Below are 27,201 nucleotides of genomic sequence, written 5' to 3'. Positions count from 1 at the left end.
GCACACTCAGAAACTCCAGCTTCAAATCTCATCCTCTCTTCATTGCAGACTGAATCATAGTCATACCTCATCGAATGGTATGGCAAAAAGGACATTGAATTTATTAATCTGTGCCTTCATGAATCACATGATGAATCACTACCTTGGCCTAGGTGACGGGAGAACATGCATTCAAATCCTTGTTCTGTAAGAATTCAGTTTACTGGAGTCCATAGACAGGAAGATACATCATTACCTTACAGAGTGAAGAGGACTTAGGACTGGGATGATGACGAAGTGCTCCACTGTGGTTTTAAAGCTAAGCTTTGTGGAGCCGTGGGTTCCCTTGAGTTGGTTCTGGGGCTGCTGGGCCTGGGGTAGAAGGGACTGGCTTGGGAAGGGGGACCAACCAGGCAGGGCTCGAGCTTCCCACCTTCTTTATAAACAGAGAATCTCCAGTTTTTTCTGTTTTATACATTGGGGTGCTAGCGCAGATTTTCTCTGCTAAGAGAAGTTGAAAATTACTGTTTCCAAAAGCTCAGAGAATGATTAACTCTGCTGAAAAGAGCAGAGTAGGTCAGTCTTCTTGGAACAGAAGATGTTGGAGCAGAGCCTCTCCTTTTAATTTTTTTTTAACTTGGCTTTAAAATGCTCAATTTTTTTAAAAAAGTAGTTAAAAGTAGAAAAGAGAAAACAATACCCGTAGTATCAAAAAACACCTATTTACTTAAAAAATTTCCTACATTTTTCTGCAAAGCTGAAGTCTTCTGTATGCTAAATTGATATTGATTTTTTTGTATAACTTTATAGCATTTATCATTTTTTCCATTTTATTATCATGTTTTCTAAAGCATGTAAAACTTGGAAATCAGGCAAAAGATGATTGTGTGTCCTTTCACACCTGGAGCACTCTCTATCCCCTTTCTACTCAAAGTGTGGTCCTTGGCCCAGCAGCATCAGCATCACCAGTGAGTGTAACTGTGATGTGGACGCTCAGGCCCCAATCCAGACTCCCTGATTCAGAATCTGCATTTTAACGAGGTTCCTCATGTGATTCTTACACACATTAAAATTTGAGAAAAACAACACTGTTCTAATAGGCCTGCCTAACTCCCTAGGGCCCATATTCTGTGAAATTACATATTAACTTATAGAAAACTAAGTTACAAATGCCTTTAGCCAGGAAAGATGAAAATGACTTCTGTCTGGCAGAAAATATAATCCCAAAGGTTATAGTTTATTGCCATGTAGGGTATTAATCAGTTTTGTATCTGATTTCAACATTCTTCTATTCTTTTTTTTCTGTAACTACCCACATTCTCAGAATCTTTTTTTTTTTTTTTTTTTTTTGGCGTTACTTGGGCCTTCCACTGCCGTGGTCTCTCCCGTTGTGGAGCACAGGCTCCGGACGCACAGGCTCTCCGGCCATGGCTCACGGGCCCAGCCGCTCCACGGCATGTGGGATCCTCCCAGACCGGGGCACAAACCCACGTCCCCTGCATCGGCAGGCGGACTCCCAACCACTGCGCCACCAGGGAAGCCCTCAGAATCTTTTTTGAACTAGCTTTACCATCCTACTGATTCCCTCGGTCATGAATTAAATAAATTTTTTTTTTTTTTTTTTTTTTTTTTTGCGGTACGCGGGCCTCTCACTGTTGTGGCCACTCCCGTTGCAGAGCACAGGCTCCGGACGCGCAGGCTCAGCGGCCATGGCTCACGGGCCCAGCCGCTCCGCGGCATGTGGGATCTTCCCAGACCGGGGCACGAACCCGTATCCCCTGCATCGGCAGGCGGACTCTCAACCACTGCGCCACCAGGGAAGCCCTTAAATAAATTTTTAATGTGTATTTGCTGCATATTTGTATGAGAGTCATGTTTTTAACTTTTTGAAAATCATACTTTGACAGCCAGATGTATTATCATTTTAACGGCTCTGTGGTATTCTACTTTGCAATTGCCGTAATTTACTCATCTGTCACTCTATTGTTAGACTTTTAGGATATTTCTATTTTTTATTGAAGTAGAGTTGATTTACAATGTTTTGTTTAGTTTCTGGTGTATAGCAAAGTAATTCAGTTATGCATATATATTCTTTTTTGTATTCTTTTCCATTAAGGATATTCCTAATTCTGTACCAATATAAATAATTCTACAGTGAACATCTTCGAATATAAAACTTTTCCTGTACTTTTTGTTTCTTGCCTATGAGTAAATTTCCAAGTACAGAATTAATGGATCAAAGGATATGAACAGGGCTTCCCTGGTGGCGCAGTGGTTGAGAGTCTGCCTGCCGATGCAGGGGACATGGGTTCGTGCCCCAGTCTGGGAAGATCCCACATGCCGCAGAGCGGGTGGGCCCGTGAGCCACGGCCGCTGAGCCTGCGCGTCCGGAGCCTGTGCTCCGCAACGGGAGAGGCCGCAACAGTGAGAGGCCCGCGTACCGCAAAAAAAAAAAAAAAAAAAAAAGAAAGGAGGGCTTCCCTGGTGGCGCAGTGGTTGAGAGTCCGCCTGCCGATGCAGGGGATACGGGTTCGTGCCCCGGTCTGGGAAGATCCCACATGCCGCGGAGCGGCTGGGCCCGTGAGCCATGGCCGCTGAGCCTGCGCGTCCGGAGCCTGTGCTCTGCAACGGGAGTGGCCACAACAGTGAGAGGCCCGCGTACTGCAAAAAAAAAAAAAAAAAAAAAAAAAAAAAAAGAAAGGATATGAACATTTGTAAGATAAGCAGTATTGGAGTTTGCCAACTGGACAGGAATGGAAGAGTCTTCCAAGGTGGCAAAAGCAGGCTGCAGACAGGCAGGAGGCCACAGGTCCCACAGGGAGATAACTCTAACCAGCTAGAATATGAGTACAGGTCCTGCCAGGGGCTGGAAAGGTAGGAAGGAGACCAGATTGTAAAGAGCCTGGTACCCTGAAATGTATATTTGGTATAAAGGGAAACCATCTGTAGTATAAACTGAGAAGTGCATGATGAGGCCTGTGCTTTAGGAAGATAACTCTAACAGCAGGAAGGCTCCTCCAGAGCTCCTGAAATAGTGCTGGTGACAGAAGCTCAGGCTTGAACTGGAGCAGTAACTGGGGAGGTGGAGAAAAGATATTTAAAGAGGTACCGGGGATGGAATTAAGAGATACAAACTACTATGTATAAAATAGATAAGTAAGAAAGATTTATTGTGTAGCACAAGGAGTTATAGCCATTATCTTGTAATAACTTTTAATGGAGTATAATCTGTAAAAATACTGAATCACCATGCTGTATACCTGAAACTAATATAATATTGTAAATCAACCATACTTCAATTTTAAAAAAACATTAAAAGATACCATGGGCTGATTCAAAAAGTTTTTTTAAATTTTTGAATTAAAATAAAGAGGTATAAGGGCTTCACCAGGATCATCCTGCTGTTTAGTGGTGGCGACCAGACTGGATTGTCGGTGCTTCCTACCTCTCTCTGTGGTCCATGCTGCTGTTCCTGTGGGTTTTTATCTAAGATGTGACTTCTTAGAACTTCAGGCTGCTCAGATCCTTCCACTTAATGAGTTGATTAGAGTCGCGATGTGCAGGAACCAGCTTTGCCAAAGCATAAAGCACATGTCCAAGATGATGAATGGCATCACTAAAAATAATAAAAGATTAAGCACACATTCCGGGGAAGTGCCAGGGCATTCTTGTGGAATTTGCCAGACTAAACTGTAGTGGATACTCTTCACTGTCTCTGTATCTACAAAACCAGACCTCCAAGGTAGCTTTGCCAGGATACGCATTTCAGACACCGCGGGCAGGCAGCGTCCCTATGCGGCTCTCGGGGTGATCCAAGGGGCTGGACTTTACAGCTGACCCCATGGAGCCCACAGCCTATCTCACTGTCAACAGGAAGGTTCAGCAGATTTTCACTATGCGACCAGAGACCAGGAACTTTCAGACACTATCTTACTTCCCCATTTCACAGAGGAGGAAACTGAGAAGTTTGTATTGGTTGCCCAAGGGTGCCCCTCTCAGCCACAGTGCTTCATAGTTGACCTGTGCAAGACACCACAAGAGATTCTGAATGTGAGAGGTGATTTGATCCACAGCTTTTAGGGGCAGTAACTCAAAGACATGAATCTATCTGTCTTTAAAGACAGAAGTCTCTAATCTGAACCAGATAGAAAAGAGTAGGCTTAAGATGACAGACTTCACAGCCCATTTCTGTCCCACCACCTCTCACCCCCACATATTCCTCCTTCAGGATCGCCTCATGTCTGAAAATCCCTCTTTGTAATAGCCCCAAACCAGGTAGAATGGATAAATAAATCGAGGTGTATTCACGCAGCAATGAGAATGCCATGCTCCAGCCTGGAGGAATCTCCCAAACCTAATGTGGAAGAAAGAAGTCCTTCCAGGTAGAGCATGGACAAAAGCAGTGATGCTCGTCTAGGCTCTTGGCCGTCAGGACAACGATTACCCTTCGTGGGGGCTGTGACTGGAAGAGAGCGTGAAGGGGGCTTCTCAGCAGCTGGTCTCATCCTGCATCTCGATCTGGGTGCTGGCTACACAGAAGCATTTCGCATTCAGTTCGTGAAAATGCAGTGAGCTGTGCACTTAGGTTACGTAGACTTCTCTATGTATGTTAGACTTCAATAAATAGTTTTTTTAAATAAGGGTGCCAGCCAACCATGCACAACCTCAAAAGAAATCTCCCTGCCAGCAGTGCTAATGATGCTGATGGGAGCACCCGCCATGTGTCAAGGGTGGGCTCTGCCAATCGCTCTGCATGCATTAGTTCCTTCAGTTCTCTGGGGAGGTGCTGTTCTACCCCTGTTTTACAGAGGAGAGAACTGAGGCTCAGAGAGGTAAAGTACCCTGTCCAAGGTCACACAGCTAGTGAGTATGTGCTGAAAAGAGACCTTATTTCCATTCCCAGAAGTGACTACTGTGTTCTGTAGGCAGTTTTCTTTGATCTGTCCCAACATAGGAAGGAATGGTTTCTGCTCTGATTTCCCTAGAGATAATGTTTTGGATTCAGGATCTGCCTCATGGATGACCATCCTCCCCTCCCCCAGCACCCCCCCCACCTCAGCTGTGGGAATGAAGACAGTTGAGACAAAGGTGATTGTGTTTGCTTTCCTTATCACCAGGGAAGAGACAGTAAATGATCCATTTAATTGACAGATAATCTTTAAAGAACCACTGTCAGCCAGGTACTCTATGGTGTGCTAGTGACCAGCTTAGATTGGGAGTTTGGGGTTGGCTAGACCTGAGTTCAAATCCTGACTCTGCATTTTAAGCTACGTGGCCCAGAGCAAATCCCTTGTCCTCTCTGGGCCTCCATGTCCTGCTGTGTAAAACAGGTGCTAAATACCTCCTGGGGTGATTGTGTGAGTTAGACAAGAGATTGCAAGAAAAGCACAGAGCCTGACACGAGGGGCATTCAAGAAATGTTAAAGAGAGAGGGAAGCCAGGCCCTAAAAAGGTAACATAAATAGCGCTAGTATCAACTCAGTCCTGTGCCCAGTCACCGTTGAGGCTTGAGCAAGGGGTTCCCATAACCAGCGAGGCTCCCTGCCAGGCAAAAAATCAGCTGGCTTTCAGGATTGAGCCAGGTTTACATAGGCCTTCTCCAAGGAGGGACTGGGCATTCCAAGCACACGGCCTAGCTTGGACAAAGCCCTGTGGCTGGGCCAGCCTGTCTGCAGCCAAGGGAGACAGTGGCTGCCCAGAGCTGAGATTTCTGCCTCTTCAGCAAAGAGGAGCTTGAAAGGGATGGTGGGGTGTTAGGGGATTGGCTGTAGAGGACACAATGGATGCTTTGAATTCTACAAAAATAAACTCCACTGTGACCAGTGGGGTGAAAATAGAGCCAAAGAGTACAGTCAGTGTTGAGCTAGCACGTGTTAAGCTATCACTTCTGTGGCAGGAGGGTGGGGGTGCCCTGATTTGTTTGCCACTTTAGGTGGTATAAATACTCCTGTGATGGACCATTTCAAAATAGCATTGTAACATCCTTAGATGTGGAGCTGGGAAGAGATGCACACCGTTGGCACCATTGATGTGAGCTAGCACACCACTGAGATTCCATCAAAGTTGGGAAAACTTGCCCCACTGAGACATGGGCTCTGAGGACCTATGGCTCCCATTGGAGACCAGGACTCCGCTCCTCGAGTGAGTGCTTTTAGTATGCTAGGCATCGCCATGAGACCCAAGGCAAACTGTGCCCAGCCCTTAAGGTCCACAGTCTACTGGGGAAACTGGCATTAATTGAGTAATCACACTAAGTTACACAGTGCACGGAACACTCAGAAAAAAGTACTGTCTTACCTGGAGTGCACGCCCATGCCCTTGTTTCAAAACCATAATAAAACAGAGACTGTTATTGTCTGTTCTGAATCAAGAACATAGTGCGTCCTCTCAGTTTTTCACCACACTTATGTTCACTTTGTGATACTTAAATCAGGCCTGTTGTCATTACAGCCCTTTCAAGAACTGGGGCTGCGATTTCAAGTGCCTTTTCAGGTCCTTGTGAAAAATCCATCCGTATACACCCAGGAAAGCACTCAACAGAGGCAATTTTAGAGTAACAGCGGTCTGAACACATCTCTCCAGTTCAGTGCCAATGTCAAGCCCAGGCTGGGTCCCCTCATGCGGTGGGTGCTTCCATTTGGGAACCATCTCACTTCTGCTTTGCCTCCCAGGTGGTCTTCGAGGCGTTGCACAATCTGGAGCCCCGAGGCTACGTCGTGGGCTGGATCATTGCCATCAGCTTGCTGGTGGGAATCCTCATCTTCCTGCTGCTGGCTGTGCTGCTCTGGAAGGTGAGTGGAGAGCGCGGGTCCCCAGGGAGTCCCCGACCAGACACCTGGCTCTCCTGCCTCAGCAGGGCTAGAGCTCATTGTCAGAAAAGGTTTCCTGGTGGAACTTCCTTCCCAGTGCAGGTACGATGAAAGGAGGACAGGGTCCTCTCCAGGCAGTGAATGGAGTCTAGGCTCCTCCTGAGGCCATTCACACCTGAGGACTGGACCGCTTTAGAGGGAACCCCAAAATATTACTCTCTTCCCTAGCAGAGTTGCCACCAGTCCTAACACGGTGGTGGGAGCCTCACTCCAACGCACAAGCTTGGGGAGTAACAGCTGGGACTGGGACGGGGATGGTTAACTCCTTTACTTGGGACAAAAACAAGAAACTACAGAGCCATTCTTTGTTCTTTTCCCATGTGGAATATGGAAAAGATTTCTGCCCAGAAGACTCTAGTAATGGCGATGGGCTGTATGTCTAGAGTGCTGCCTGGGTAGCTTCATCAGAAGTTCTCCCAACCCCATGGGGGTTCATTCATAGGTGCCCCAGGAGTAGACTTGCCCTGCCTCCTTCAGCAGGGAGCACCTGCTCATCCTTCACATCTTGCCTCTTGTCACTTTCTCAAGAAGAAAGGGGTGTCCTCACCCCCAGTTCTAGGATGGTTTCTTTGCCCTGTGCTCTTCTCTCAGACACCTGGCGTCCTTGACTTTAGGGCCTCTGTATTCATCAGTAATGGTTTCAGAGTCATTATCTGAGGAAGGTCTGTCTCTTCCACGGGATGATAGTGTGCCACGTGAGTTGGGTCCTGTCTGTTCTTGTTTCCACCATGTCCCCAGCTCCTACAGCAGCACCAGGGACCACAGCTGGGACTTCCTGACACCAAGTCCCTGCTTTTCCAGTGTTCCAGGTTTCAGAGGCAGGTGGAAACAGCCTCTTACATGATTATGGATGGATCCTTTAAATTCAAATAATTAGTTTCTTTGGGATTCCAAAATAATTTGTATTTATTGATCAAACATAGACACATGTCAGTAAGCAAAAAAGTTCTCAGATACTCAGGAGTCCCCATCCCAGAAATAACTGTGGTGAGACCAGCGTTGTCTCTTTTTGAACTTTTTCCCTACATAATAGACAGAGACCAGGCATTCTCGTAGCACCCACTTATTTGTGAATAGTGTGTTAAATTCTCCAGTAAAATACCCAATACATTTTTAGGTGCAGGAGCTCTAAAATTAAAGCAATGAGTTCAATTATCAATCTGAAAAAAGTATAGTAAATATACTTCAGAGTATCCAAGAAATCTAGAAACACAGGGAAAATAGGGTTTTTGTTGTACATCTTTTCAGACTGACAGTTGGACTTCACCTGAAAAAAGTATTGGAGGTTGAAGAAAAATATATTGAGCATATTACTTGAAAATAAGTTTATCTCAGGTTCCCATGCTTTTTGGACATCCCATTTACTATTTTACAGCCTAGCTTTCCCTGAATGCAAAATTGTGAAAGTCTTTCCCTATTGTTAAAAACCCATGTCCAGCGCTGTCCTCAGGCTGCAGGTGTATGGCAGATCCCAGTCCTCGGATGTTGGGATTCATTCACATGGCTTCTGGTTTCACACTTCTTGTACCAGTGCCACAGTGAATATGCTTGGAGCCAAATATTTGCACAAATCCTTCATTATGTCCTTAAGATGAAACCCTAGAAACGGAATTACCGAGTCAAAAGAAATGCATATTTTAAGCCTTTTATTACATATTACCAGTTGCCCTCTGGAAAGGTTATACAAGCAGTGTATCAAAAGTGCCCATTTTCCTGTATATTTACCAGGAGCGGATATTACCTTTTTTGAAAAACCTGCCCATTTATTGTTTGTTTAATCTGCGTGGCCAGATAGAGTCTTAATTCTCCCTTTTCTCCAACTCCAACTCCTTCCTGCCAAGACGTCTGGTCTGGGGGTAGAGAACAAAGCCAGCTCAGTGTTTGGGATCTGAAGACAGTAAGGGCTTTGCGGGGGTGGGGGGGTGTTTGTGTGTGTGTGAGAGAGAGATACTTCCTTCTGCCTTTGTACGGACATTTCAGAAGAGAGGGAACACCGTCCTCCACTGCTGGGTGCACGGGACCAGACAGGGACACAGAGTGGGGAGTGGGGTGGCTGTGTCCCCCCCCGGGCCCCCCACCTGGCTCTACCACTCAGGAGTGTCCCCTCTCCTGAGCACACCCTCCCACCTCCTTCCAACTGCCATCTGCTTCGCTTTGCTTCTGCCGTGTTTCTTTAAAGAATGTGGTGTGTCAGGAGGGGGTGTCACGGGGTGGCCAGCACCCTGAGGCCACCCAGCTGTGTGTGATCCAAAGAGCCAGGGCCCGAGAAGGCAGACATCACCCGCTGCCATGGACTGGCCATGAAAGCAGAGTGGTGGCGGTCGAGGCGCCTTAACCAGACAAGGTCATCTTAACTGCTGGAGGAAGGAAGGGTCTAGAACAGCTCCGAGAAAGCTGGTGAGTGATGCTGTCAAAACTTCTAGACACAGACACAGACTGATCAGCCCCCTCTGAGTCCCAGTCCTACAAGCCTGGGAGAGAGAATCTGACTGGCTCAGCTCAAGTCAAATGTCTACAACTGTGGCAAGAGGCCAGGAGGTGGCAGAGAGAATCTGACCAGCCCGGGCTGGGTCACATGTCTCCCACATCCAGACAGCTAAGGCCAGCGCAGGAGAAAGATGCAGTGTGGAGGTTTGGGGAGGCCAGGTAGGGGTGGGGATAGGGGCTAATCTTAGAAGGAAACTAGGCAGATACCCTAAAGGCTTTCGCTCCAGCAGGGTTTCACGGTTGTCAGTGGTGCTATTGCCTAGATTACGGTCTTTTATATGGTACTGGGTAGCTATGGCCTCACAACAAATTGCCACCAAATTGAGTTCCCTTCTGCCTAACAAATGTATAGGTCAGGAATTCAGGAAGGGTTTGGCTGGATGATTCTTCCGCTCCAAGTGACACTGAGTGGTGTCACACAAGGGCATTCACCTGGTGGCTAGGCTGGTCTGCTTCACTTCACAGGACAATTTTATTCACACGCCTGGCACCTTGGGTGGAGATGGCTAGAAGGCCGGACTCTGCCAGGCCCCTCCCTGTCTTCGTGTAGATTCAGGGCCTCTACATGTGGCCCTTCCAGCAGAGTGTGCTGACGTTTTACATGGTGGCTTCAGCTCTGGGAGAGCATGGTGAGAGCTGCTAGTTCTCTGAAAGGCTGGCCCAGAACTGGCATGGCATCATCCTGCTGTACTCTGTTGGTCAAAGCAGTCACGTGCCAGCCTAGAGTCAAGGAACAGGAAAGAGACTCTGCCTCCCAATGGGAGGAGTAGCAAAGAATTAGTGGCCATCTTTTGTCTATCACATACATGATATTCAGAAATTTGGGCAAAATCTTAATCTTTTCTGTAAAACTCACTATGGCAAAGGATGATTAGCCTAACTGGAAGTTTTGTTGTTCTAAAGTAGATGAAACCTCATCTCTCTTCCATTGTGTCATAGATAAAATTATGATTGAGCTCCTTGGAGGAAAAAAAAGTAAACCTCGGTGCAGGGTTCATGAATGCACTCAACATTCAGAGTGGGTAGTCTGTTCAGGCACAGTGACAGTGCAGTAAGGAGCTCGGCAGAGGAAGTTTCATTAGGAAAAATATTTTTCTCTTGAAGGACTAACTAAATAGAATGACTTTATAGGACACTGAAAAGGGCAAATGAAATGTAGGATTATTCTGAGGACCTACATATTCCTCAAACTTCAACTGCAGACCTCTTTTGGTTTTTATTTTTTTATTGAAGTATAGTTGATTTACAATGTTGTGTTAATTTCTGCTGTACAGTAAAGTGATCCAGTTATACACATATGTACACTCTTTTTCATATTCTTTTCCATTATGGTCTATCACAGGATATTGAATATAGTTCCCAGTGCTATACAGTAGGACCTTGTTCTTTATCCATTCTATATACAATAGTTTGCATCTGCTAATCCCACACTCCCAATCCATCCCTCCTCCATCCCCCTCCCCGTTGGCAACCACAAGTCTGTTCTCTATGTCTGTGAGTCAACTACAGACCTCTTGTCAACTTGGATCCCTATGTCTATAACCTAAGAAACATGCATTATGTATAGAGGTCTAATATTGACAATTCAGTGCACAGAAATCCGTTGATTAATGGGCCTAATATTTGAGTTAGATGGGAGGTCTAACTGCTTCTGGCTTATTACCGTATTTCACATATCATTCCCTCCAATCCTTTCAAGGGGAAAGTCACTGCATGGTACCCAGTTGCCACTGCTGATGAGTAAACACTTCACTAGACCCTTTGAAGACAGGTGGGCAATGTTCAAGTCCTCTTTCCTTTCTAGAGTCACATCTCTTGAAGTTCCCTTTGGTGTAGCACCTGACACTGCTACCTATGGTTGCTTGCCATTGCCTTGAGCTCATGAGCCCAAAATGGTTGTTCCCAAAAAAGTACAAGGATGGTGGCATGGTATCAAAAACAGAACAAGGCGGCTGGCCCAGTGCGGATGGATTTTCTGTGCCATGCAGGCCTGCGGGTTAGCATGCTTTACACTTGTGAGCTGGCCGGTGCCTTCACTCAGCAAACAGATCCCTGCGAAGTGGCCGGCTTGGGGTAAAGGGACAGAGGTAGTAAGCAGCAGAGCCCTCACTCCATCGTAAAGACTGGGGAAAGCAGGTAAGTGGCCGAGGCTGAGCCAAGCACATCCTGAGGGGTAAGCAGCACTTGGCCAGGCAAAGAGCCTGTGCCACACCTCCTACATGTCGCCGTGGTTCTACCAACATGACCATCATCCCCTGTTTATCTGAAACAGAAACCCCTTATAGGGTCAGCAAATACCTTCTCCAGAGCTGAAGTCCAGGCTCCCTGCCTAATGCTCAGCCTCCTTCTCTCCTCCGGGGCCTTCCAGAGGGTCGGCCGGTGGCACATCAGGCGCTGTCTCATGCTTGGCCACAGAAGGTCCTGGCTCCGGTGCAAAATCCACAACGAGGGCCCCGAGCTAACCAGACCCTTCTTCACATTCTGAAATGGATCCTAATCAGCCTTCCCAGAGCCGAGCTGTTAGCAGACACTGGGAGCCATAATTTAAACTTTCTGTGCAAGGACTACAGTAGCCTGCCAAGCCACCGTGCAAGAAGAAAACTTTGAAATAGGAAACTCTTTTAAGGGAGAAAAATCCAAATGAGTCCCCTCTCCTTTCGTTTGGCTCCTGTTTTGGTTTGAAATGGCCTGGGCCCTGTGCCTCTTCAAGACAATTGTAAAGGCCTGTTTATAGGAGGAATTTCATTATTCAGAGGGTATATGTGACTTGCACCTTTAAAAAGTGCCTTCAACTCATCAAGCCAGCCTTTAAGTCAAGTGGTGAGAGAGTGGAGATGCTGGGATGTTTTTCCTTCAAGAGGAAAAGCCTCATTTAGGGCCCCAGGCTTCTCTCTCCCTCTCTCTCCCCCTCTCCTCGCTCCCTTGTACAGTTTGCCAAAACACACAGGCCACCACTCAGTGAAGGCGAAAACTCTGCATCCTCCTCTACTGCTTCCAGCCCAGGAACCTTTCCCTTCTCTCCTGTTGGCCCCTTTTGCCAGTGAGATGGCCTGGAGCAAAGGGCAGTGCCGTGGCCTGGCCAGCCCCATGCCCAGCCTCTTCCCAAAAGGCCCAGGACCTGCCAGCCTTGGCTTCTCACGAGTGGTATAGAGGTGGGCTGTGCAGTGGGTTTGCCACCGTCCTTCAGAAGGACTGTCTCGAACCCTCTGTCAGCCGGGCCTGTTCCCAGAGCCTGCTGCTCCAGAGCTGGTTTTGGGCTCCTGGTTTTCATTTACGAGCATTCCTGCTGACCTCAAGCAGAAATACTTGGAAAAATAAATCTGTGAAATGGCCCAGCGGATGGGTAGGTTTGGCAGCCCCTCCGGGGGTCATTGGGGTTATCACCTGCCCTCCAGCTGGGCTGTGAGAACCCATCCTTGTTTCTCCTGCAGAGAAAATGAAAATGCACAGACATACGTGCACACACACACACCCTTCGCACTGTCTCAATTAAGACCATGTGCCAGAGACGCTCCGTGGGGACTTATTTATGTTTGGAAGTAAATATTGGGCTGATGTTGCACTGTTGACATCTCGAGACAGAGACGTGCTATGTAAATAGTCAAGGAACTTGAAAGGACCCATAAACATGAGGCTCTGAGTTAGTCCAAAGAAGGAGTGTGTCCAAGGCCCTTGGAATAGCTGCCCAGGAGGCAATCCAAAAGCCAGGGAGGAGGGGGTGGGCATCTCCCCAGAGACCAGAGGCCGTGGGGCTGTGCGGCCGCCCTTCACTCACCCTAGACTGAGCTGGGAAGGAGGAGGCTGGTGCTGTAGGATGTGGACCCCAGAATCCAGTCATTCTCACTTCTTCCTGGGCCCCAGGCCCCTCTCAGAATCTTCCTAATTAGGGCCATTCAGGGGAAACCTGCTGTTTCCCTAGGAGTTTTCTGGCAGCTTTTTTGATACAAGTTTATAACAGAAAGTTGTGTGAATCTGTCAGGAGGGCTGAGGGAGCTGCCCTGTGGGGCCGCAGGTCCCCCTCAGGAGCGGCACAGACAAGAAGCCAGAAAACGCCTGCTCCCTCAGCTTTCAGGGGAGCCAAGTTTGGCTCTAGTCTCTCTTCCTGTAGGGTTTCCATGAGTGTTCCCTCCGCTACAAACAGCAGTTATAAACAGAGCCTTTTGCCCCTCAAGTGGCAAAGCAAGCCCTGGAAGGATCCAGAAAAAGTGCAGGAAAACACATACTCCACTGAACTGGAATTGCGTGAGGGGCTGCTGAGGGTCCAGCTTAACTCATCACGGCTCATTTCCCGGCACCCTCAGTGTGGGCTCAGCTGGCTGGGAAAATGTAGGTTTGCCCAGCATCTCTCCAAGGTTTTCCCCAAAGTAACCATGAGTACTAGTGATGGTGAGAGTGTAGGCCTGCTGCAGGAGAGAAATGTCTTTGAAGTCTTGAGTTATCTTAGTGTTTAAGAGTTTTAGACTTCTTTATACTTTATAACATATCCATACTTTAATATAAAAATTGGAAATTTAATTTTCCAAAAACTCTTTGAGAAAAAATGATACCAGGCGAGGACTCTGTGCCCTGTGCCTCCTGCGTGTGAGGACTGGATACACAGCTGTATGGCCTATAGGCTGCAGTCCTGAGTTTGCTTTGAGAACCAACATAAAAGCTTTCATTGTGTTTCAGGGCTAGAAGAGGTCTGAGAATGCCATCGATCTCTTGGGCAGAGACAAAGACACTGGGGTTCAGAGCCAGGAAATGACCTGCCCTGTGGCCAAGCGTGAGCAGTACTCAGAACTCCAGGCTCCCCATGCGGCACCTCTCCTGTCCAACCCTTCTCAGTAGGTCCTATGGCACTGGGCAGGCCTGGCGTGACACAGTTGTTTGGGGAACCCTGGCTTGGTAAACTAGGAGCCTGGGCTTTGGGTTCTATATCAAAAGCCAAAACCGGGCTCTAAACAACAACACAAAGGTGATTTTCTCTTTTTCTGAAATGGAATTCGTTTGATCACGTAAGAAACAATATTAATTTGACAGAACCACCTCTAGACTATATCGCACCTTTGTGCAGACAAGTAAACAGCGCCCCTTCCTCCAGAAGCTTTACTTCCATCTGTCAGAAAATTCAGAAAATCTACTGATTTTGTTAGAAAAAGACACCGGACTGCCATCTGCTGGAAAATAGTTGTAATAAGTTTACACGTCCATGATCTCTCTGATATGAGTGGCACCCTCCCCCCTTATATGCAGTGCACATCCTGCGCTACTGTACCCAGCACTCCCTAGACATGAGAGTGGTCTGTGTTTTAAGAAATGGTCATGGGCTCCAAAGAAGAAGGACAGACACCAGTGGCAGCTCCAAGCTTCCATCTAAAGATGAGACTACACACAGGTTATGTTGGGAACAGGGCTCTGGATACCCTGCCTCACTGGAGTGGGGTGGAGAGTTTGCAAGCCTGTTTCTAAGAGAAGCTCTGTGGTTACTGCCAGCAGGGGTGGAATTTTCAAGACTAGTGCTGAGGGACTTCTCTGGTGGTACAGTGGTTAAGACTCCGAGCTACCAATGTAGGGGGCCTGGGTTCGATCCCTGGTCAGGGAACTAGATCCCACGTGCATGCCACAACCAAGAGTTTGCATGCCACAACTAAGGAGTCAGCGAGCCACAACTAAGGAGCCCGCCTGCTGCAACTAAGACCCGGTGCAACCAAATTAATTAAAGAAAAAAAAAAAGACTAATGCTGACACCATACCACTTGAGACAAAAGAGCTTGCTTTTGGATGCCTACAGGAGATGATATACCATCACTTTGTTGGTAACAAGTATGACACACATAAACATGTGAGAGTTGGGCCAGGCACTCTAAATCCTTGCTAGATTGCACACGCTGTATCAAATCCTTATGCCAGCATAGCTGTGAGAAGGTGAGCCGACTCTCGTCCTCCTTAGAGATGAACAAGAAAAGTCTGTTCAGCAGGACAGGGCACAGTGATGTTCTTTCCATCTAGAGCCCTGTCAGGCTGCCCCTCTGCCACCCTTCCCGTGGGTGTTGATTCATTCAGTAAGTCAGGCAAAGAAATATGGAGTTCTGTATCAGTTAACTCTTGCTATGTAACAAACCAAAGTTTAGAGACTTAAAAACAACCACCATCTACACAGGTCGCAATTCTGAGGGTTGGACTGAGCTTAACAGGGCGGTCCTCCCATCTCAGCGGGGCTCAAACCTACACCTGCAAGCAGTTGGGGGTTGGTGGGTCTATGAGGGCCTCAGCTGGTGGACTCATCTTTCAGCAGCGAGACCAAACTCATTCACTTGGAAGCCAGGCAGCGTTCTGAGAAAGCAAGTGGAAGTGTGCAAGGCCTTTGAGGCCTAAGTGTGGAACTGACAGGGCATCACCTCCCATGCACCCAACTGTCATAGCAAGTCACGACTCAGATTCAGGGTGTGGAAAATAGACTCCGTCTCCTGATAGGACTTGCTGCAAAGCCGCAGTACAGGGCATGGATACAGGGGCATTTTTGCAACTTATCACTGGCAGTAAGTAGCGGTGAGATGCTGAGCTCTGGGGATAAAAAGCACAAATCCGTAGGAGTCCTGAGACAAATGTGAAAGATGATAGAGAGAAGACAGTTGTGAAAGAGAGAAAGAGATGATAGAGAGAAGACAGTTAAAGCTCTGCTTGATTGGTGCCACAGTAGAGAGATGTTACTTCTCTAGAATTAAAGTGAGTAACTGGAGATCACTGAAACATCACACTATCCGCAGGTAGAGTCATGTGCTAAAGAATCTTATTCTCATGCTATATCCAGCCTTCTTTCTATGATTATGTTCTCAGCTCAGAAGGTGCACATGACACATTCGCCCTGTCAACCACATCTTTATCTTTCAAGAATGAGATTTCAAGCAGTAACTTCTGAGTTAGACATTTCCATGAAGTCTTGGGTCGCTTTCCTGGCCTCCTGTGGGTATGCTTTGAGGATGACAACAACGACCTTTTTCTAATTATCCGGAACATTCAAGCCAAGCCTCCTTTCCACATCCCTTGCAGAAGGGAGAAGGTGGTAGAGATTTAATGAGAGAAAAGTATATGGGGGTGTCATAAAGTGAGGTTCTGATAGATGTGGTCTGAGGCTTGGGAGGACATATCCAGGGAACTCAATATCTGTCTGTGAAATGGGCCTTGAGGATCGAAGCTCAGAGCACAAGACCCTTGCCAGCTGTTCTGTGGAAGCTTCCACTCCCTCCCAGCCGTCAGACTGCTCTCAAAGGGAACTCTCAGGACTCCCTTGGCAATGTGGATGGAGGTGACCAGCGCTGTCTTGGCAGCTCTCTTTGACAGTTCTCATTTTCACCTGGACCAGTAAGCCCCTTTCAAGGAGTAAGAAGATGGTGCAGTGAGACTGTGGATGCTTGGTTCATGGTGAAGGAGTGTGAGGAAAGATGCACAAAGGAGTTAGATGTGCCCACAAGCCTGGGTTTGCTTGACGATTTGTTTAGGGCAGGTTTTGTATGTGCATCCCCCATTGGCAGCAGATTGCAGAGATTATTAGTCTCAAGTGTTTTCAAATATGACTATGGAAATTATACACCAGTGACGGTGTGGTACCACAGACCTGGAGCACAGCCTCCCAGCAGCGAGCCAAGTGTGCATGTCTGTTTCAATTCCCCTATTCAAGAGGATCGAAACAAGGATTTGAGGGCAAGTCGTTTATTTGGAAGATAATCTCAGGAAACAGTGATAGGGGGCCAGGGAAGAGAGGGCAGGGAAGGAAGCTAATAAAGGACGTGTTATCAAGCTGGTTATCACTGCGGGAAAGTTCCACGCGGAGCGTGCACCTCAGGGTTTCGCACCCAAGGAGAGAGGAAGCTGGGGTATTTGTATACCAACTCCAGTCAGTCATGTTTAAGGGCAGATGCAGGAGGATGTCTGATCTCAGAAACAGAGGCCACTAATGCTAGGGAGCACCGGACAAGAGATACCAGGTCTTCCTGAGCTTGGGAGAAAAGGTCAGCTTTGGGCTACAAAAAGTTACTTTTATATGGCAGTAGTGCCTATGCTGACTATGTGAAAAGAAATGGAAATTCATCTTACCCTGTATGAAAAGCCATAGACATCGGAAGGAAAGGTCTTTTCAGAACTAAGCTAAAGGAAACTGCCATCGTGGCTCAGGAGGAGTTGCCAGTTTTAGGGGAGTACACACTGCCAGCTGTGTGCACGGCAGCTCGGCAGCTCACGAGGGTCACAGATATGAGCGAAAGATCTAGAGGACAGCAAGATAGGATGCAGACCTGCAGATACTTTAAAACTCCTATTGTATGAGAGCAGTACTTATCAAATTATTCTGCAATGGCTAATCTCTCTCAGGATATTAATAGATTTATCAAAAGCCAGATAAGCTTGGGAAATATCAAGTCCCTGACTTTCTTAATCCTTTCCTAAAAGGTTGATTTGATCCTTTACTGTTCTACTGTACATTACGAATCTCTTAAAGAGTGTATCGTTTCCAAACTTATTTGACCGTGGAATCTGTTTTACTCCCAAACGACCTATGAATAGCTCAATAACTAGTTTTCCCCAGCATACAGTTTGGGAAACACTCCACCAGAAGCACATTACAAGGAACAAACAACTTATCATAAGAAAGCTTGCTGGAAGTCCATGCATTTTGAAAAGTGGTTCCACATAATGCTTTTTCTAAATCAGCCCAATCTGAGGAGTTGTGAGCATAGATCATGCCTTGTCCGGGTCCAGGTGGCTTGGGAATCAAAATGGTTGATTCCCCAGCATCTCTAACCTGGCCTCTCCTCTTTCTGCCTTTCAGATGGGCTTCTTTCGCAGAAGGTACAAAGAAATTATTGAAGCTGAGAAGAACCGTAAAGAGAATGAAGACAGTTGGGACTGGGTCCAGAAAAACCAGTGACCTGCCACCCCACCCCAGCCCGGTCATGTGGCCCAGTGGTTTGCCTGTCTTCCTGATCTTTGTATCTTCCATATTTGGAAGAAAGAATCTTCTCCAGATTTTTCGGAGGCCCCACGATGCTGTTCTCGTCCTCGTTCTCTCAAGCCCAGGTGCCAACCTGAGGCAGTCACTTCGGCCAGGTCACCTGACTGGAACCACCACCACTTCCTTTTCCAGCTGAACTCGGAACTTTGGAAAGCCGGCTGCAGAGCCAGGCGATATTTATGGATGCAACATGCGTGGTCAACCCTCAGGGGAAAACTGTTACCTAAAAGTATTTTTATAAATATAAGCCTTTTATACTGATTATGTCTTTATATTTGTATCGATGTTTTATTATTTCTATTAAATGGTTATATAGTTCACTCAAGCACTGATATCTGGCCTGAAATCTTGGAAATACTTGTATATTCATACAAATGTTAAAGGATAAAGATCTTATTATACTTTGGAACTTGCTGTTAAAGAAGACTCTCAGATGAAATCATCTGAAGAAACCTCATGTGATGAATCCACCCAGTGGGTGGTACTGTATATCAGCTGTGGTTTGGGGCTGAGCCCGAAGGCATCTCACATCTCTGTTGCCTGGAGTCAAGTGTGGAATAATGTGCTAAAGAACCGAGAGTTTTTTCATCTGTACCGTTCATTGGAAGATTCCTAGCAGGAATTTGGATGGAAAAACCTGATTCTTGAGGTCTGTTCTGCATCACCTTATAGAGCAGACATTTCACCCTCCTTCCACTTAAATTAAGACATGAAAGCTTGGAGCAATGCCATTTCACCACTGGTAAACCTCAGAATGGCATCTCATCCTGGACATCGTGCATCAGAGTCCGCAAACCACCGGGACTGAATTGGTGCCCACCAAGCAGAGACTTGTGTCTGAGTGCTGTGATGTGTTATCTTTTCATGTTAATTTGAGTCCAGAGGTCTCCATTGTCCCCGTCACTCTTGCTAATGGTAATTGCAGTGTCCTTCCCAGAGATGACCATTCAACCTGTCCTTATTTTTTTTAATCGTGTCTTAGGTGGAGTTCTTAAGAAGTGGACCCTGAGACAAGGATTTTCATGCAGTAACTTATTAAGGAAGTATCCCCAGGGCACGCCAGTAAGGACACAAGGGAAGCAGGACACAGAAGGGGAGGAAGACAGGTAAGGGAGCCATTTCAGGGCAGGTCCCATGCAGGGGGTCTTCAGCCTGATCCTGCAGGGGGGCTCTGGAGGGTAAGTTATGCCTCAGTGTTGTCCCAACCCGGGGCAAGGGAGCTGAGCTTTCATAGTCTTGTACCCAGGGGAGATGTAAACTTTCTGCTTTCACTTCCTGCCAGCAAAATAGCCCCAATAGCTCAGGAGCAGTCCTCAAAAAGAGGGCTGTGCCCCCAACCTGGGAAGCACACAGAAATAATGCAAAAGAAATGATGCAAAGGGCTCTGGGCATAGCACTGACGTCCTCGCCTATCCCCTGTACAGGTGAATGCTGAGTTATGGCCTTCACTATCCAAGCTCTCTATTTGACAGTGTTTATTACCAGACGCACAGTGCTGTCCAGGTTTGAGTGCAGTGTGATTCTCTGAAAGGGCAAGGTGTTGATGGATGTAGCAAGCTCAACACCATGCCTGGCCCGTAGTGAACATTCAATAACCATGAGCAGCCCTGGCTGCTGTTACCGCTGCTGGAAAACCATCTGGTACAGGGGAAAACGTGCCTAAGAGCAGGGTCTGACAGAGTCCTTAGTCACTTATCACAGCCTGCTCAAGCCCCGGGTACAAACAGATGGCATCAGATGAGAATGAAACAAGACCAGGCATCTTTCTCATAGGGCCTTGTTGACTGGGAACTAAGATGTGCGGGGGCCTGTGAGTATTGTTGAAAAGACACAGAACTCAACTTCAGGGGAGACAGGTTTTTCCAGACACATAGTTGGCTTATGCTTGCAAAGATATCTAAAGTTTTGGCAAAATTATGAGGGTGCTCGGCGGTTGCAAACCTGGCAGGGAGCACACGTGTCTTTTCGTTTCTTACGCAGTTGACTCTGACACAGGGAGATACAGAATGCATCATGCTCCCCTTCCAGTTCTCACTCAGAGTTCACCTCTGACAGATATGTATGGGGCCCCTGCTGTGCGTCAGGCCCTGTGCTAAGTGCGTGGGGTTCCCCAGTGAACACCACCCCACATTTTGCCCCAGGAGAGGCAGATCTTCCCACAGTGGGAGCGTGAATTCCTTTACGAGACCTCATCTGCAGCCTTCCTTGGATGGACTTCTGCTTGTTGTTTCATGTTGTCCTTTAATAAATCATTTAGGATTCTTAGGTGGTAGGCCTGGGACAGCTCCATCAGCAGCTTTGGCCAAATGCACGAATAGCCACAGCCAGCCTCCTGCAAGGGGTGCAGACACATGGGAGACAGTGTAGCAGGATAACTGGCGGGCCCGCGGTTCTGCCAGCTAGAAGGGAAAGCCTCACCAGGGGAGGGGCAGGCTCCATAGCCAGTCTCAGAGCTGGGATCCATGTGCTTCTGGGTGGTTCTGAGTGGTAGACACACGAGTGGTCACATACCCAGGAGATTACTAAGTCTAAATAGGGCAGTTTTTAAGAAAATCACGCTTGTCCTCCACTGGAGGAAATACTGGCAGCCACTCTGGAACCTGTTTGGGGAGGATGGTACATCTGCTTATCTCCTGATGCTGAGTAGGCGGGGCAGCAGGGACTGGGGAGCTGACCGTTCAGCACAGAGATAGAGAGGGAAGTTGATCAGGTTGTCAGCGCTCTCAGCTTGGCCAGTTCACCAGCTCCATCCAGTTCAGAAGCCCTCAGTAGGCTCTCGGGGGAAGCAGACAGGATGGGTTGGTGTGTCTTTGTTCCTTCTCCAGAAGGTTCTTTTAAAATTCCACAGTGCCTTCCAATTTCCATCTTCCCTGCTTCTGTGGGTTCACTGTGGAATGCTATCTAATGTTCTCTTGCACAGCATTATTTAAGTCTGCTTCAACTTTTTGGTTGTGTATTCACTAGGGTTATAATCAACTGTCAGAAGGATTGAGGTGCTTTTTAAATATTAAAAAGGGACCTTTGTAGAAATTAAGTGAAATAATGCCCCCTTTTCAAAAATGATTCACTTATGCTCAGTTTACATGGGACTCAGGAGTTTGGAACATCGCCTAAGTGAGCCCTGGACCTGTCGCAAAGGAGAGGCCATGAGGTTCAGGAACGAGGGGACGCTGGCAGGAGTGAGTGGGTCCAGTGGCTTTACGGTGACTGACAGGCACACGGCCAGAACCACTTGCTACTGAGGTCACTGAGGCTTTCTCAGTCAATTCTTCAGGAAACTTCCATCAGCATTCTGAAGTTGGGTAAGCTTTGTAGAAAATCCAATGGAAAGTCCTCCTTCACCAAATCATATGCAACCTTCAGCCCTGGAGCCAGAGGCAAGGAGGTTCAAAGCAAAACCAGCGGGCCTCCTGGAAACATCAGGGACCTGTTTTCAATGTGGATGTGTAGCAGGTCCCTTAGGTGGTTGTGATGGGTGCTGATATGCTACCTGTGGAACCGTAGCAATGTCATTTTTAAAAAAGGTTATTCTACTTTTATTTTTGGATAAGGCATCATAACAGGGCAACGCAGTTACACTCGGGTTACGTGTAAAACCTACACCTGATGAAACCTGCACCTAATTCAGACTTCCCGAAATGCAGAGGCAAAGCAAAGGATTGGTATTTGGGGGAAATGGCCTTTTAGCAGATAAAAGGCAGAAAACGAGTGTCCCTTAGAAATACTCCCAAGTATGCAAGGTTTTAGTCCATGTGTTGTTTTGCTATATAGAGCAAGAATATACACAGTGGAGAATATGTTCTTAAGCAAAGAATGGCTGAAGGGTTAGGATACAAGGCAGTAGGGCCAAAGTAAACCTTCTAGAATGTCTTCTGATTTTCAGCATGTGAGGGGGATAATGAAAAAATGCCCCACGTGATGCAATGCTTTGTAGCACAATGATCTAGATTTCAGACTGTGTTAAGGTTTTTTCAAATTCTAATGTGCACGGTGTGAACGGCAGAGTAAGTTTTAAAGCTTTAAGAGTGTGATTAATTGCATGGCAGGCACCCACGCTAACTTCACTTCCAGAACTTGATTGATGCATCCATGTACGTTTCCGTTGAGGAATTTCATTGGGAGGGGTGTTCCTCTTCACAAAGTCACATGTATTCAAGTCTGTGCAGTCACTTCTAATTCACTTGCACTGTTTGGGAAATGCAGGTTTACAAAAGTACGTGTTTGGAATAAAAAAACGGCTACAAATGATTTGGGAGTTCAGTCTGTAATTTCTTTTGCTACTGAAGAACTTGAGCCTTTTTAGGCTGTTAAAGATGGGGTTTCGGTGTAATACAACATGAGCATTTAAAGAGCCCATGCAGGTTCATCTAATTGCACATAAAGAACCCACTCAATGTGTCCGAACTGTCCCTAGTCTTTGGCCTCCATTCCATGGTCGCCCCCTTCTCTGTGCATCACCCACCTGCCCAGGGCCACACCTGGGACCTTGGTCTTAGGATGAATGTGCCCAAATTAAATGCGGCTGATTCCTCGTTTTTAGTAGACTGCTTCCTCACGTGTCCGCCAGTCATGAAGCATTTTCCCGGAAGCCTTTTGGTAGCATCCTTACACATTTACAAACATTGTGTTCTCTTAATTTTTGATCCCCTCCATCTGTCTAGTTATGTCCCTATTCTTATCTCAAATATTGTTCATTTGTGTGTTTTTCTCTTTTTTCTCTAGATGAGACCAACAAAGATCTATTTTATTGATCTTTTCAAGAATAAGCCTTTGGCTATACCAATCAAGTGTACTGGTTTTTGCTTCCTATTTCATTAATTGCTGCTTTTGTACTTGTTAAGATTTATATTACTCCCCTGTGGTTAAAATTCATACACACACACACACCCCACACAGTATAGAAGGGGGTCTGAAAAGATACACACCAAGGGGATAAAATTGGTTGTCTTTAGGTAGGATTGTCAGTGTTTTTGCTTTGCATTTTGTTTTGTTTTTACTTGTCTGAATTTTCATGTTCTACAGTGAGCATGTATGTCTTTTGTAACCATGAAACATATGCAAATTACTTTTAAAATAAAGTTACCTCTGGGAGAGTATGAATTGCTAAGCCAAAAGAGATCCCAAATTCTAGGTCTCAAAAGAAAGAGCTTTGTTTGCAACAAAGAGCATTGATGAGCCTGACGCTTAGGATGATGGTCCAGTGAGAAATCCCAAGATTTTTAATTCGGATGCTTCCTGGCTTAACAAGACCTGCCAGATCACTAATGCTGATTAAGTATGCTTCTCTTGTGTTGCTCCACCTGTTTCCTTCAGCCAGGAAAAGGCCTTGACTAACTCAAAGGAATCAAAGATACAAAACTAAGAGGAAGAAAAATGGCCAATTAGTAAATTCTGTCTCCCGTTCAATCAGGAGTTGTACAGTCCACTGTTCTTTACCTCTGGTCCTTAAAGTCTGTCTATTCATCCGGGTATTTTGCTTAGTAATAGAATTAATGGGAGTGCTTAGTTAGAGCTCTGTCTATACTATCAAACCACTTGGCAGCTATCCACCAGCAAGGCCACCCGACCCTGAGATCACGTCCATTCATTCTGTGTAACATCCAACTAAAGTGAATATAACGAGATATGGCCAGCTCTGCCCTGAAATCTGAGGCTGTGACGTCTGGGCCTGCTGCCAAACATCTGCTTCACCTCAAAGTCTAGTCCAGATCATTGTGTGCTTTATTTGATGTGATTCTTCTATAAATGAAAAAACACCTAAAAAATTAAAGCAAATCTCAATAGAGGTATAAGTACTACCTTCTGAAGACACCAAATGGATTAATAAGCAGGGGGCATTTTTAAAAGGATCTTCAGGAAAACTTTCTTCTAAGAAATGGCAGATTTGGAAAAAATGAAATCCTCTCCAATATTACGTCTATTCAGAACCCACCTTATCAGTTAGAAGACTATTTGGCTCCATATAATAGAAAAATCCAAAATAACATGGTTTAAACATACTGAAAGTATGTTCCTCTCTCACATAAAAGAAGACCAGGTGTGGGCCATCAAGTTCTGGAACAGCAGCTTCATGGATGATCAGGATACCAGCTCCTATCTTTCTAGGCATGTGGCTTCCATCCTTAAAGTTACCTCGTGGTCCCAGCTGGCTACCAGTGTACCAGCCATCGTGTCCACATTCCCAGCCAACAATAGAGGAGGATAAAATGGCAATGCCTCCTCCCTTTTAACTGGCCTTCCCAGAAGTCCCATACAGCACTGGCCAGAAATTAGTCATATAAATGTACCCATCCACAAAGGAGGCTGGGGAATGGATTTTTGTTTGTTTGTTTTTGCAGTACACGGGCCTCTCACTGCTGTGGCCTCTCCCGTTGTGGAGCACAGGCTCCGGATGTGCAGGCTCAGTGGCCATGGCTCACGGGCCCAGCCGCTCTGCAGCATGTGGGATCTTCCCGGACCGGGGCATGAACCCGTGTCCTCTGCATCGGCAGGTGGACTCTCAACCACTGCGCCACCAGGGAAGCCCAAGGGGGAATGGATTTTTAAGGAATAAGAGGAGAATACATATTGGAGACAACTAACAGTTGCCACACCCATTGGTATAAGATACTCAGAATATAGCTTCCTTAAGCCCTAAATACGTACCCTTCAAATCCTTGAGTCTGACTGGATTTGAGCAAGAGGAACACCTTTATTTGGGCTGGGTACCTAGGGTACAACAGAGTTGGTTAGTCATATTAATGTCCACACAAAGCTCTTTCTTGTTTTATGTTATTTTTCTCCTTTATCCCCCGCCATCCTCATTCACATTCCTCTCTTTCCTAGAGGCACCAGGTCTAATGAATTGAATACATGTCCTTAGAAATGTTAAGTACATAGTATTATTTTGTGTGTTTCACTTAAATGGTATTGAGCCTGAAAGCTCAGGTTGTGTTTCATCTTTTTGAGGATGTATTCATGTTGCTGTGGTTACGCAGCACTACATCCTACATTGTTTCTACGGCATTTTACTACTCCAGCCCCTCTGTAGGAGACCTTTGACTGCTTGCACCCTCCTGCTGCAATGAACATCCTCTCCCATGTCCCCCGCTGGGCCTGAGTTAGAATCTCTCGTGGTACATATTACATATATTACATCTTAACATGGTTACAGTCTCCTTTTCCAGATTCTAAAATGACCACACAGTGGATGCTGTCAGCAGCAGTGCATGTCCCTGCATCCTTGCCCATCACGGAATTATCTGACTTTCTTGCCAATCTTGTATGTACACTGTTGTATGGAGTTAGGTTTGAATGTGTTTGACAGCCGTACGCATGCATCTATTCATATTCTTATTGGCCATCTGGGTTTCCTTTTCTGGAATCAGTTTCACCTCCTTGAACAGTCTCTCCATTAGATTTCCAGAATAGTACACCTACCACCTCCCTGGCCACTTCTCAGCCTCCTTTGCAGGTTCCCAGTCTTCTTCCCAGCCTCTTGGTGTTGGAGGAGCCCAGAGCTCAGACCTTGGAACTTCTTGCATCTGTACTCCTTGGAGATCCCCATCCAGGCTCCTGGCTTTACGTGTCACCTACAGGACCCAGGTGCCTCCAGTCTGGTCCTCTCCTCTGAATTCTCCACTCACTCAGCTAGATCACAGGCCTCTCAAACTGAGCATGTTCAGAGCTGGACTGCTGCTGTCCCCATCTCAGGAAATGGCAGCTTTATTCTTCTGCTTGCCCTGGCCAAAATCCTTGCAGTCATCCTTGACTCAGCCTTCTCCCACACTACAGCCAGTCCATCAGAAATCCCTGCCAAATGGTCTTTAAAAAACAAAACCACTAATTCAAAAAGGTACATGTGGGCTTCCCTGGTGGCACAGTGGTTGAGAGTCCGCCTGCCGATGCAGGGGACATGGGTTTGTGCCCCGGTCCAGGAAGATCCCACATGCCGCAGAGCGGCTAGGCCCGTGAGCCATGGCCGCTGAGCCTGAGCATCCAGAGCCTGTGCTCCACAACGGGAGAGGCCACAACAGTGAGAGGCCTGCGTACCGCAAAAAAAAAAAAAAAAGTACATGCACCCCAACATTCAGAGCAGTATTTTTACCATAGCCAAGGTATGGAAACAACCTAAGTGCCCATCAACAGATAAATGGATAAAGAAGATGTGGCATATACACACACACACACACACACACACACACACACACACACACACACACACACACACAATGGAATGTTACTCAGCCATAAAAAAGAATGAAAATTTTGCCATTCGCAGCAACATGGATGGAGTTGGAGGGCATTATGCTAAGTGAAATAAGTCATACAAAGAAAGATAAATACTATATGGTATCACTTATATGTGGAATCGAAAAAATACAACAAACTAGTGAATAAAGCAGAAAAGAAGCAGACTCACAGATACAGAGAACAAACTAGTGGTTACCAGTGGGGAGGGGGGAGGGGCAATATAGGAGTAGAGGAAAAAGGGTTATTATGGGATTATATGAAATCATCTGTGTGGATCTTTTGAAAATTGTAAAGCACTCATTGCCAGGCAACCTTAAGAGCTTTCAGGATCACTCAGAACCATCCTGTGTCTCTGTCCATACCCACTGTGACTGTGGATTCTTCTTTATTTCCTTTTAGTTCTGTCCATTTTTGCCTTTTATTTAGGACTGAGCCTATTTTATTAAGTACCTAAAAGTTTAAATTATCTATCTTTTCCAGATCAACACTCTATCATTATGCAGTGATCTTCTTTTTCTCTATTAATACTTTGTGTTCAAGTCTATGTTGGTTAGTGTTTATACAATATATCTTTTCTCATTCTTTTATTTATAGCCTTTCTATTGATATATCCTTATATTTTGTATGTATCACTTGTAAACAGAA

At 46.4% G+C, this 27,201-nt stretch overlaps 1 protein-coding gene across 1 annotated transcript in view; it reads left to right on the top strand.

Moving 5' to 3' along the window:
* ITGA9 (integrin subunit alpha 9) overlaps positions 1 to 18,637 on the top strand; it is a 353,562-nt gene extending 334,925 nt beyond the window's left edge. Inside the window, exons 27-28 of the mRNA XM_079713622.1 lie at positions 6,651 to 6,770; positions 18,142 to 18,637. Coding sequence (XP_079569748.1) covers positions 6,651 to 6,770; positions 18,142 to 18,240 — 219 coding nt within the window. The 3' untranslated portion in view covers positions 18,241 to 18,637. The remainder of the gene's footprint in view (positions 1 to 6,650; positions 6,771 to 18,141) is intronic.
* The last annotated feature ends 8,564 nt before the right edge of the window (positions 18,638 to 27,201 follow it).

Source organism: Hyperoodon ampullatus (genome assembly GCF_949752795.1).
Source record: "Hyperoodon ampullatus genome assembly, chromosome: 10".
Taxonomy (NCBI): Eukaryota; Metazoa; Chordata; class Mammalia; order Artiodactyla; family Ziphiidae; genus Hyperoodon; species Hyperoodon ampullatus.
This window is presented reverse-complemented; position numbering and strand designations above follow the sequence as displayed.